A 13735-nucleotide genomic window follows, 5' to 3' on the forward strand; every position below is an offset into this window, starting at 1 on the left:
TGTGGCACCGCTTGCCGATCTCGAGCATTGCAGCGTGCGGGCCAGCACATTTGGACTCCTTCACAACCGCTGTTGTGGTAACTTGGAGGCCCGCTTCCCTTATTAAAGCTTAGGGTTCGGGTTATTTGTTACATCTGTGTTGTAGACGCCACAAGGACAAAGCCAAGCCTAATCCCCGCGCATGCGCATGCGCACAGTCGCTTTGTTGCCAAAAAAAACTCTTTGGCGACTCGGGCTTGGTTCAAGACTGAAATTCTTCTACCGCTCCCCGCATGTCCCCTCTTGTAAAGGTCCGAATCCATTTTTTGGAATATTGTTTTAGCCACTCAACTCAGCCGGATGGCGGCATTAAGCGAGCGAGTCGGAGCCGCCGCCAAGCCAAGCCAAAGCCGTACAGATGCTGTCTGTAAAGTATACAAATATTGGGTTTTGCAACAATACCGAACTATACGAATTCTTTATAATAGATAGGGCTGGGCGATTAAACTCAATGTAATCGGGATTTGGATTTTGGCTTCTCACAATCCATAAACAACATAATCGAAGAAAAACGATCAACGAGCCAAATGGTGCAGTGTGTGTGCAAATTCCTGTGTGGCAAAAGCACCCCGAACGCACCGCACCACGCTGCCGCAAAGGGGCCGAGGCGTGCAAAGCAGGAACGGCAGGTATTTATCCTTTTTCGCTCTTACTTTGATATATTAGCATTTTGTTTGTTGCGAATTTATTTGATGCTTGTTCTTTGAAGTTATATCGAATGTTGAGCTTTGGTCGTCGAATAAGTAGACTTTTTTAAGAGAAATGAATAATCGTGTTTATTAATCATGAATTCCATGTCAATCCAAAGAATCCTGATTCCAATGTTTTCCATCATTGCTCAGCCCTAACGTATAGTGTAACTGCGGATGAAATAGCGAAGCTTCGCGGTCATCGTCGCCAATATGCGCGCGAGCAATAAACATCGCGCGCCGGTTACGTTCAAGTAAACGTAAGCGGTGGACGAGCCTAACCTCGAAACATCCGCCCCCCTGTTTCTTTTCAGCCCACGTTCCCTATTCGTGGGCTAACAATCCGATCGGAACAGAGGTTAATGAGGTACTGAATGCTCTTTGTCTATCTCAATTGCCAGGCATCAAAGACCAACTGGAATAGCTTGAGAAGGGCATTCTGGGCATTTTCAAAAGCGATAAAAGGACACCAAAGATTGTGAGAAGAAAGAGGATGGCCTGGCACCTTTTGGCTGTCAGTGACTTAGTAGGAGGGACGAGATTAAAATGCCCGTACCGTAACACACGGTCCGAGTTCGTGTCGTTTGCGTCTACGCCGATAGCAACTCAAACTGCGCCTTAAAACCGAACCGATTCCGATCCGATTTTTCAAGTAAAGACCGCATCCATAACGTGCATACATCTGCACACTCTGCGTGACGTGTAATCGAAGCTTTTGCCCCGCTTGCTCGGTCGTGCAGTCCCGTTCGATCTGGATGCCTTTTCATGCTGGAGCTTTCGATATACTCCCGCCGTTGTTATTTGGATGGAGATGGAGATTTGTTGGAAACCCCGTCGGGCAGAAGGAGGTTTGAGCGGCAACAGAGAGACAAAAAAGAAGAGAGTCGTAACAACATAACAACAATGGAGTACCATCCGTCCGTTTTCCTGGGTAGGGTTACAGCTCAGTTGGAGCCTATCCCAGCTGACTTTACCGGAGAGGCGGGGCACACCCTGGACTGGTCGTCAGTCAATCACAGGTTATATACTGCGTAGACAAAACACTCGCAAATTCACATGGACAACTGAGTCTCCAATTAGCAAGCGTGTATTTATATATTATATGTTTCGACATTGGTTTACAGTTTCACGTTGGACCTTTTGACATGAGCTTGCAGGAATAGAAATATTAAAAATAGGCAACTAGAAACGGTGACTTCCAATGGAATGTACTTTTGTTCACGAGCCAGTTCCATTCAAAAATAACCGTGACTCGTGTTCATTTATCTTGTACCGCTTGTCCCCATAGGACTTGGTCATCTACCTACTTGCGAGTCCAAGCATTGTAATAGGGCAACACAATGACAACGGAGATGTCTCGCAGGCGGACATCGTCCTCCTCGCGGACGACGTACTTCCGAAACATTGCATTTTTCATCGCACGAGTACTGGCAGACCGACCGCGCTGTGCCCTTTTCCCGACGCTGTCGTCACCCGGAACGGCAATATATTAAAAGAGAAAGTAGAGCTTCGCCCCGGTGACGTCATCGGACTAGGAAAAAGCTACCTGTTTCTGTTTAAAGATCCCTCGATTCGCAAGGTAACGAAGGTCAAGGATACGCCGCGTTGGCAATATTACTATCATAATGTCATTTCCCATTCTTTGCGTAAAAAGGAAGTAACCGGTAGCGCTCCGGAGCCCGGCTCGTCTACGCCGCCCAGCTTGTTCGGCCGCCCGACATCCGCTCCGACGACAACCCGCACGAGAGATGCGATGCTCCGCGACACTCGCGGCGACCCGCCGAGCCCGACCTCCCGAAAGTGCCCGAAGCGAGCCCCCCCGTCTCTGAAATCGCCGGAGGGCCACCGCCTGAGTTTGAACCACCGGGCCGAGGACGAGCATCGCATCGTCAAACAAATCGTGGCAATTGGGAGCGGCGACGCCGAAGACGGACCGTCGCCGAGTGTTGCGTTTCTGCTGTGCCTCTGCGTTCAGTATTCCGCCTCCTATTTGCGGCCCTCGGACCTGAGACGCCTCCTGCTGCATCTTGCGAGTGAAATTCAGAGCGCCGTTTGGGTGAGTCGTGCTGGATTCTTTTCATTCGCATTTTGAATGCGACAGGGGCCCGCAGACTTCGGGTTTAACAAATCGTATGGACTGATTGAATGTGCCAAAACTCATTATCCCAAGCTGGTCCAGTGTCAACATTTTGATCAGATTGTAGAAAAGATTCACAGCTTTTGACAATTTTGGGGAAGCGTCACACAGCTTTGCCGTGTGACATTCAACGGTACGCGCAGTGTGGGATTCGGGCTGACCGAGGCTCGTGCCACGCTCAATTAAAAGAACGGTAGGTCTTGGCTTTACGACGAATGCCCCGCATCGTAGTCACACGTGTAACTTACGCCGATGCGCTCGTAAAGTCATCATTACGGTCAATATTTGTATGAGCGTCAAAATCGAATGACAAATAATTCAAGCTCCTGTAAAGTACGTTTGAATAACATAAAGCGCCACGTCTGTAAAACGGGGCTTCAGAAATCAGGAAACAAAATCCAGCCGTTCTTCGTGCGGTATGCAGAAGGCGTTAGAACCACACCCCGTTCAAACTGTGGACTGTCAATCAAACACCACACATCTTTCTCCCCTGCGCATCCGTACGTTTGAGCCGCTTCACATGGCGGGGCTTTCCACTCCTCCGCTGGCCGCCGGCGAGCTCGCTCGCTCGCTAACCGGCGTTCCTCCTGGCCGACGGAATGACAGCGGCTTAGTCCACCGCGCCGCATTTTAGTGAGTCGACCGTTTATTAGACACAGCCGCCACGCGTCGTAATTCGCTCGCGAACCGCATGCCGTAGTGGTAGAAATGGGCCGTGTCATTCTGAGGAGCACGCAATTGCAACGAATAGCAACTGATGCAACCTCAGGCACTCTGTTCTCACGTCGTGGGGGACGGAGGACTCATGCCGGATGCCCGAGGGTGTCGCCGGGTGCTGTTTTAGCCACGCCCCCACAAACAAAATCTCAAAATCAAATGGTGAAAAACAACGTAACAATTCGGTGCTACATTGTTCTCAACCTTTGCACGTTCTCAGCAATGATCTTCAAACGTGTGGAATGCATTTAGAACTGAGCGGAGCTTTTCGTGCAGCATTGACATCAAGTACATCTTCCATAATGCGAATAACGTTTTGGTTTTCACCCAAAATGCGGTCGCGTCCCATTGTGCGACTTCAGGGGCATTTGAGTTGTCAAGTTGCACTGCACAGTCTTCTTCAATGAAAATAAAGCTTCTTTCTGGGCATTGAAACAAGCTTTTTGAATTTCGGAGTTGACTTCAGTAGGCCCCGGGTAATGTATTCTTCTTCTCCTTATAAACGCTTTCGTCTACCAAACATGGTAATTGTTTTGTTCTGTGTCTCAGAAGTGGGGCGCCCGTACCGCATACCACAACGCAAGCAGTTGCTCCCCTTATTTGTTGCCGGAAACTGCGCCAGTAGCTTCCTAACTTCGCGCCGCAATCCCAGAGTCGGCGGCTCGGTCGAACTCGGCGAGGACCGCGCACATACGCATTTGCCGTTGGAAATACTGAACGGGGTTGACGTCGACGGCGGGCGGCCCGACCGTTTTCCGAGTTGATCAAGGAGGGGGGAAATCACTCTTAACACGCCCTGCGCCGCAGGATAATCGGGCAGCATCATCTTCCAGACACATCCGAGAATTGCGTCTCTGCTGACTTTGATTGGAACGGAGGAGACATTTTCAAATTCAGCCCAATTTAATGCGTGTTTAGTTTGAAAACACGAGCCGGGCAAAGGGTTACCATTACAGCTCCCCGCATGACGTTTTCCCACCTCCCCGCACCTACAATATATTCCTTTGTAGGACAATATTGACATTTTGTTTTGTATATTTTTCCATGCAGGAGCAAACCAAGGAACTAGCTGCTTTTCAGAAGCAAGTGTAAGCCCATATTCGTACTCCAGACTTCATTTGTGTAACCCGATGAAAGCTAAAACCTGGATGTCCTGCGCCGTTTCAGCGACAAGGATATCATCTCAGGACTGCTGCCCCTAGTGGTGTGGATGTCAAACAGCCTGGAGATACTCCAGTTCCTCCAGTATCAGCTGCCTCTCATCTTGGAGTGGAGAAGCTGTGAGGAGAATGAAGATGGAAGCGAAAAAGGCGAGGATGGGGAGAATTTGGCTCAGTCACATTTTGAGATTAGTCCACCATCGCCATTGGACCAATGTCACCATTGACGCATCCTCGATATTAGTCATCATTCAATCAATATTATTATGGCCATAAATCAACATCATACGGAGTGGCTTCATTTAGAATTTAAAAAAAACAACACAGGTTCGGCATATCAAGATGCCGATTAGGCTCGGATCGTGGCACAAGTGTGTCTCAGGCTGCCCACAATAAAAAACGTGCAGTTTTATCATACAGTACAATGTCACAAATGTTGCGTGCCGACTGCTGGAATGCGGACCAGAGCCGATGCCGGTGAAGCGAATGTACATTTCTCGACCATAAACCCTCTCCGAAGGTGTTTCGGAGAATTTGGCGGGACATCCGACCGGCCTCACAACCGCAGACCGACACGTCTGTACAAGCTTTCAGAATAGCAAAATCAACAAGCTGATCGGCTCCCGTGCAATGATAATGCTCTCTTGATAGCATATTGACATGACACCTCTGCAGATGTTGAGATAGTGAACAATATTGGAGACTAATAAACAAGACTTTTGCATATATAGAAAGTCTTAATCTTTGCGTTAATCTCGTGAAAAATGGGTAGAATACATTGTAAGAATAGGAATAAAAATGTGTTGTGCTTCTATTTTTGTTCAGTATCGTTGCTTCTTTTGCAGACGTGCTGGAGTTACAGCTGACCCGCGTGCGCTCAGCCAGTGAAGAAACAATGGCAGCCCTGGAGGAGGTCATCTTGCTTACCTTCCAGCAGTGTGTGTATTACATCACGAAGGTGCGAGGATAAATGTATATTTTAGCTGCAGATTCAATGTGATCGGATGCCACCGAAGTGCAAAAAGCGAGTGTCTGCCACCCGAGGCTGTTACTGGCATCAATAAGCGTTGGGTTTAGGAAGAATTCCATGCGATCATGTCGAGACAAAAGTGGGCGGTGTCAGACAAAACCGTGTGTGATGTGGTTAGGGCTCTGTGTGTCCTGTTTCTTGAACGATTTTGATTTGTGCACTTGGGTACAGAAAACAGCCTTGCCCAAAGTTGGAAGCATAGTCGCGACATTGTCCCCTTTGACACGTTTCTCACAATTTAAACAGTTTCCAGGTGTCTTTAGAACACGTCTGTGACATGCTTTTGTCAAAATGCAAGGCCAAAGAAATCGAGGACACTTTTTAAGGACTAAATGTCTTGTTTTAATGGGGAAAAAATCTGACTGTGAAATAATCTGACTTAATAAGATTCTTCAAATAAGAGCTCTTTTTGTCTTGCTGAAAATTTGGGGAAAATGTCTAAACTGTCTTAAAACGAATACAATGAGATGTTTTCACTCGAGAAAAGATAAATCCACTGTATAATTTGGGTTCCCGGTAAAACTACCAACTGCTACCACAAAGAGCTGCAACTTGTGCTGTAGCTCCATCTGGCCCCGACACGATGAATGCGTTGTTCAAGAAAGGAAAATAATCAGTGACAGGCCCAGTTTGAAGCCGTGCCGCCGGCCGCAGTGGCAGACCACACTGGGGTCATTGTGACACTGGTGAGAGGCGAGACACCGAGGGCCTTTGTGCGAATGACGTGTACTAGCGGAGCTCGGCCGAGGTCGTCTAACTGTTGCCAAGGAATCTTTGCGTCGCAATACTTTCCATTAGGTCCCTTACCTAACAAACTAACCTCTTTTAGAGGAATGGTAGTAACGCAAAGATGAACAACATTTGAAAGGTTCCGTATTTTGGCTGTTTGGACCTCCATAAGTGACTCTCTAACATGGGCTGAGTACAAAAGCGTCAATTTCATTCCGAAAAAGACCTTGGTTTTGTCCTACCAGTGTCCAGAAAATGCCCCGCTGACAGCTACTTCTGTTTGACCCAGTTTTGTATCTGCTTTGTCCATATTTGGCTTCGCTCTGATCGGTTGCCTCCGTGTAGAAGACCCGCTTGCGAGAGCACACGCGTGTGTTATGTTGACAGCGCTGGCTCGGGAGCGGAGACGTAGGCAGAGCTCTTCGCTCGTGACGTAGATCAATTTGAGAAATTCCGGTGACCTGATTTCGGGCCTGTTGGCAGAAACATGTCTGAAACTCAGGAATGTGTGGACGATTGTCACTCATATTTCACGTTTACTGAGCCAATATGACATCCCAAATACTAGAAAAAGTTGTTCTAAAAAATAATGACTTCATGGTGGAAGTTCATCCACTGCAACTAGCCATGAAAAAACAAAGAATGTAAACCGTCCAATAATTGAAACATTGTGAAACACTACCGTGTAATTGTTGCTGGAAAAAGTAGGATGAATCGAAAAACCGGAAACCAAAATACATTTAAACCTGCAGATGATGATTATTATTACGCATCTACTTATTTTGTTCTCCCGTACTTTCTCCGATTTCCTCCCACAACCCCAAAACACGCATTTAGACACGACACGCCACGCCACATGTGAATGTAAATGCTTGTGTGTCTATTATGTGGCCTGTGATTGGCTGGCGACCAGTTCAGGTTATACCCCGCCTCATCAAGTCAGCTGGGATAGGCTCCAGCTCATCCGTGAGCCTGAAGGCAACTCAACAGCACAGTAGCTATCCGAAAACAAATACACCACAATTTGAGGAATGACGGCATATTTATGAATGTTCAATTTTGTACTATTGTATAGAAAAGTGGAGTGGCAGATTGTAGCGGTTCATGGGTTTGTTCAACGTTTTCAAAGACTAAAAGACATTACTGTTCAGTGTCCTTGGGTTTCTTGAAATGCTTTATTATTATTATTATTATTAGGACCTCAACCATGCTCCTGCATAGTATCAGGTGCTAATGTGCAACTGCTGTTCTGAATTTCAATTTGATTTGCTTTTTGTCTTTTGACTAAAAGGAGAGCGGAATAAAAGGGTTTCGATTGATCAAGTTGCCCGTGACCGGAGGAAACAATCACATTGCACCGGTCGTCATGTCGTCCATCGTGCTCGTCATCACACCGCAGGATGCGATCCTCCTCTATCCCCAAATGAAAGAATAGAATTAGTAAGGCATGTGAACTCTGCGATGTCAAGCAAAGGCCTCTCGATTCAGGCCTAATGATGAATCGAAATGTCAAGACTCCCCCCTTATTAGTGCGAAGATGACATGTGTGTATATTTAGGGTGAGCCGGTCTGAGCCATTTGAAGTTGTTATATGCGGGGATGTCAGCGAGGAACGCATAATGTACGTCCCTATGTTATTGGTGCTTTCACAAATAAGAAAAAGCAGGACGTCTATATCGAGGTTTTTTTTTTAGACACAATGATCCAATGTGGTGAATTTTGCTGCAGCGTGGAAAACAACAGGCGCCATTAATGACAAGCCGTTTCAACTGAGGACGTTCGTTGATCGATGCGCGCACATTTCTCCAGACTTGTGGGCCAGACTGTTTATTTGCCCATTGTGATGAATGCACAATTTGGACCGTGAGACAATACAGGTCTTTGGATGAATGTGGTAAATCAAGCATCGAGCTCGGTCGGCTTAATACTCGACGCTTGGAACCGCTGAGCGCCATTTTCCAACCAGAACACATCGTGTTTTCCCCATTTCCATTGTCTCGTGCGTGATGGGAGCTGTGGCTGTCTACTTCCATTCTGCCGTTTTGTTCAGTCTTTCCCCGCCTACCCCGACCGAGTTCGACAGTGAAAGTAAAATGATACGCTCAGGGCGGATTCCTTCAGAACTCTTCACTCAGCAGTCTTGTTCCAGCACCGTGCCAAGCCCGCATGAGCCGTATTCAGCTTTTTTGGAATGCGGATCTCGTGCCGGCGCTGGCCTCGGTGGGCGCAAGAGCAAGATTGCTGGGGAAAGGGGATGTCTGCGTACAATTAGCCTAAACAGAGCTGTCGTTGTCCACGCTTAACGCTCTCTTAGCTGAGAGAGGAAGGAAAACGCCCTGATTTTTGCTGATTCTACTGCTTTTGTCTGTCTAATCTCCCATCAATAATGTCACAGTGTTGAAAGAAGAGAGGCACGTTAAGTGAACGCAACATGGGTGGTCTGTAATCTGCTTCGGGGGATCGCTGATCACGGCACAAAAGTTCACTTTCCCAACCTTACGGTGTCCGCAATTGGAACGTGTCCCTCACAGTATGTCATGCAGGTCACTTGATTGATTCCGCCCTTTCAGGTCCTGTACCCGATCCTGCCGGGATTTATAGACTGCAACCCATTCCAGGAGGGTCTTGAAGGTCACTCCCCGACTGGCAGCGGGCTGACGGTCCCGGATGAAGTCCGGCGGGTTGCGGAGGTCCTGTCTGAGACTCAGAGACTACTGTTAGACTGTCAGCTCCACCCTGAGATTTCCACACAGCTTGTTGCCTTCCTTTTCTACTTCATCAATGCATCGCTTTTCAACTTACTCATGGAGAGAGGTACCAATCCATCAGTGCCCTCACCCATTTGTATTTGTTGTGCAACAAACTAAAATCAATGCCTGATTAGCCAATTTTGAGAAAATGTTTCCTTGATTATAATTTATTTCAGTGACCATTGTAGGGTTTTCTTTCTTCAACTGAAGAATTGTATGCCCTAGGCGGGCATACAGTGCATGCTACAAATCTAAAGAGGGACACACCCATCCAGATCGACACCATTTTTCAATTGTGAAAGACCCCGCGCATGACAAGGGGAAAAAAAACTGCTCTGCGTGTGCTTCGAACGTGCGGCGTACTTGGGATGGCAGACGGCACATCGCATGCTGTCTCCACCGACAATCACGTGTCTCCTTCCTGACCTGTGAGAGACAATGGTGCCACAGGGAAATCCAGAGTAGTAGTAGTGAATCTATCCTGCCCATTAGCTTACCTGATTGTCGGTCTCGTAATTTCTATTGTGGCGAATGATGAGGCACATGATACAAACACTCCCCATAACCAGTCGCTCCTCTATTTCGGGCAACAGTGCGAGCTTCAGGTCGCTTCCGAATTGGGTATCGTGACGCTCCATGTCCCGATCATAGAGCCGGCGGCTCGGCCCGACTCGACGTCGACCTGACGCGTGAGGATTTGTGGTCGTTAATATTGAGCGGGTTTACCATTTAAGACTGTTGGTCGCTTCCAAGACGTTTGAGGACGAAAGATCACTTAATACACCCCACAGCACAGGACGATCCGTCAGGATAATCTTTCAGAGAATTGCCACAATCAGGCCTTTGCTGATTTTGATCAGAGGTAAAATACAATTGATCCAGAGACAAGCCTGGATCCCGCTTCAAGGCCGATGAGACCTCAGTCAATAAAGTAGTCAGAATGTACGAGGCAAAGTGAATCGGATGCTTTTTGTTCTCATTGCCAACTTCTGTGTGGATTTATGCGCAGCAAAATGCGGAGTTTGTGTGGACTGCTGAACGGGAACGTGTGTGAAAACACCGGGATCGTACGTATATTGGATGGTGACAGGTGATTATGTGCTGGTAATGTTTAGAAAAGTAATAACAATACGTGATGGACACATATTATTGTCCGCACGGCACACATCGGTATAGAATGCGGTCTGTAAAACGACTCCCCCAAAAGTCACTCGGTAGCTCCTTGGACCTCAAATATACTTCAGTGCCTGCAGGACCACGGAATAAATAAGTTACTGTTTCACACAGTAACGGTGTGCTTCATTGAGGTTTTACGACATTTAGCGTGAATTGCCGAGGGGAAAGGAGGGAACGGACAGGGAGCGTGTGGTACATGACACACTACAAATATGTCACCACCGGAATTCAACCACTATCGATATACTTTATGCGGGCGTTGAGATTTTTCATGAAATAGCATTTGACACTCAACGTATTCACTGTTGATGTTGGGAAACGTGGAATATCTCCAACCTTAGCCTTTTGTTTGGGTCGGATTTTTGTTTTTATGCTGAATCAGCAGTCGTCAAATGCATTTTGTCATGTTTGAATCAAAGACAGATGAGGCATTAAATATTACAGCCAGCCCCGTAACAAAAACGGAGCTCACTAAATCGTCCTATTTACGTCGTAACCAATTTGAAGGAGGACTTTTTCTTGATGTGTTTGCAGGCTCGGAGCCAGGTTTCTATCAGCGGTCTACAGGGATTCGCATGCGGACCAATTTCGACTGGCTCCTCAACTGCTCTCAGACAATTGGATTGGGAAAACTGGCTTTCAAGCACACGCGCACACTCTCATCGGCTATCAGTCTCCTTTCGACGCCAAGCGACATTTTACTCCAGGTGAAAACATGCACACTCACGCGACCATTGTTTCATAAAGGACACGATGCGGCATTTCCAATATGTGTCCCAGGTGTGTTAATCCCTACAAACAATTCCATTCTACACATTCTACAGTATTTGGGTACAAGCACTTCCAAAGTCAATTTTCCATATGTCCCTGTGACATGATATAAAGAATATGAACTGAGGAGACATCCACTCCAAGTGTTTAGCCTTCATATTTTATTTATTAGTCGTCTTAAAAGCGGACAGCATCGTGGATTATCGGCGAGCACATCTGCCTCACAGTTCTGAGATCCCAGTTTCCGTATCTTCAGTCTAAACCCAGGACCCTGGGTCATATTATTATGACTCATAACATTACCATCTGTGCAATTCTGCTCAACAAAATAACAATGGCATGCGTCAGGTTCGGGCTTTCACGGTGTTGGACCCGATTGCAGGGAAGCAGGGAGGCAAGGCACGAGTGCAAGAGTCTAAAAATGATATTTAACTCCAAAAACAAAGGCAAACAAGGATCGTGGAGGCAGAAAATGCTAAATTAACAATGTCCAAAAAGCAAGGTTCCACGTAACAAAGAAACCCGGGATCAACTCATCCAAACGTAACATGGCTTGCAGCAACACAGACTGAAGGAAAGCAGGGAACGAAATACAAACACATCGACGAGACGAGAAACACCTGGACGAGACACGAGTGGCTGGAGGCAGCTGATTGGTTGACACAAGGTCGAGGGTTGACGAGAACAAGTGGACACAGTAACTAAATGAGAAGACGAAACATGAGCAACATGGGACACGGGAAAACCTGAAACAAAACTCAATATAGCGGTTGATCTCAATCAAAACACGGACCGTGACAGCATGAAAACAGAAGCCCAGAACATTCACAAAGCGATTCTTCCATCCAATTTAAAACCCATCTATTGTCTATATCGTTTGTCCTCATTAGGGTCAGCGGTGAGTTGCGGCCTATCCCAGCTGACTTTGCGCAAGAGGCAGAGTACACCCTGGACTGGTCGCCAGCCAATCGCAGGGCACCTACAGCGCAAACAAACAAAACCGCAAACAGTTCACGCTCACATTCACACCCATGGATCATTTTTCATTTTTCATCTTCAAGGAACCTAGCATGCATGTTTCTGGAATGTGGGAGGAAGCCGGGGTGCCCGGAGAACACCCACACAAGCACGGAGAGAACATGCAAACCCCGTACAGAAAGACCGGAGCCGAACCCCAATGCCACCGAACTGACGGCAGGCAGACGTTAATCACTGCGCCACTTAAACGCTACAATAAATTCATCCAGATCTTCAAGATTTAATTGGTTCATCGGTTGAGTTAGATTTTTTTTTTGCACGATCATTTTTACTGCGCCCGTCCGATTATTCCCTATGTTACTGTGTCAAAATAACTGCCGTGGACAAGGGTCATTAAAACAATAAAGCCAGTAGAGGCCCAAGACGTTGGCAGGCTAATCAGTGGACATGAAACGTGTACAGCATTTTGACTAACACGATGTATTTGTGCGCGTGCATGTAGACCTCTTGGGCATCGTTACGATCGGACTTCCCTGCCCTGAATGCAGCTCAGCTGAACCACCTGCTCAGTTTTTACAGCCCAGCATGTCCCACCAGGCGCACACGGACTCCGTGTGCCCAGGACCGAACGGAAGCGTACGGAACTGGTGAGAGTTGAACACACGACAGTACGGTCATTCTCTTTAATAATGTGATTGTTGTTCTTTATGCCACTATATTCTATATGCCTTTTCCACTTTCAGAGGATATCCTGCATAGTTTTGATACCCACCATCCTCTAGTGCTACCAGATGGGGATTACCAGTTCATGGTGGGAAGGGAAGTGACAGATTCAAGCTTGGTTGAACACTTCAACAAGCTCAAAGTGTTTATTTTCAACCTCTCCAATTTGCAGTCTGATGGGGTCACAGCTACTGGCCAGCACCAGGTAACTGGAACACATTGCATGCCTCCTGTCAAAACAGCGGGGCGCCATGGTGTTCTGCCGGTTAGTCTGTTTCACAGCTCTGAGGTTCAGAGTTCAGATTTTGCTCCTTCCTGTGTGGAGTTTGGATGTTCTCTGAGCGCTTCCTTGGGTATTTTCCGTTACTCTGGCTTCCTCCCACAATGCGAGCGTGATTGGATGTTTGTCTCGAAGTAGGTTCAATTGGCCGGGCGCAGTATATTCTCAGTTGCCTCTTAATTGCCTATTCTCATTGCATTTCACATCACAATCACAGAGTCCGTGGCTCAGCCGAACTCGCCGTTGACCACACCGTAAGGATGTGCAATCCTAAATATTGAACAGGTTTAACGTTTATGATTGTCATGCCCAACTGTTTGACACGCAGATCGGGGAGAAAAATTACTCTTAACACACTCAACACCACAGGATAATTTATCAGGATAGGATATGATAATAGCGGCGCGGTGGACGACTGGTTCGGGCGTCTGCCTCGCACTCCTGAGGACCGGGGTTCATGTTCTCCCCGTGCCTGGGTGGGTTTTCTCCGGGCAGTGCGGTTTCCTCCCACATCCCCAAAACATGCATGCTAGGTTAATTGAAGACTCTAAATTGC

The 13735-nt window shown here is 47.2% G+C and overlaps 1 protein-coding gene across 7 annotated transcripts in view; it reads left to right on the plus strand.

Moving 5' to 3' along the window:
- The window catches only part of radil2b (Ras association and DIL domains 2b), a 33426-nt gene that overhangs the window by 12845 nt on the left and 6846 nt on the right, over nt 1-13735 (plus strand). For 5 of the 7 annotated variants that reach the window (XM_061705777.1, XM_061705775.1, XM_061705780.1 and 2 more), the window contains 9 exons: nt 2017-2307; nt 2383-2784; nt 4633-4670; nt 4750-4892; nt 5588-5700; nt 9072-9315; nt 10962-11134; nt 12679-12823; nt 12920-13104. In XM_061705777.1, the coding sequence (XP_061561761.1) occupies nt 2017-2307; nt 2383-2784; nt 4633-4670; nt 4750-4892; nt 5588-5700; nt 9072-9315; nt 10962-11134; nt 12679-12823; nt 12920-13104 (1734 nt within the window). The remainder of the gene's footprint in view (nt 1-2016; nt 2308-2382; nt 2785-4632; nt 4671-4749; nt 4893-5587; nt 5701-9071; nt 9316-10961; nt 11135-12678; nt 12824-12919; nt 13105-13735) is intronic. The other 2 variants (XM_061705778.1, XM_061705782.1) reach the window with 2 other exon arrangements.

The sequence above is a fragment of the Phycodurus eques genome, chromosome 19 (assembly GCF_024500275.1).
Source record: "Phycodurus eques isolate BA_2022a chromosome 19, UOR_Pequ_1.1, whole genome shotgun sequence".
Taxonomy (NCBI): domain Eukaryota; kingdom Metazoa; phylum Chordata; class Actinopteri; order Syngnathiformes; family Syngnathidae; genus Phycodurus; species Phycodurus eques.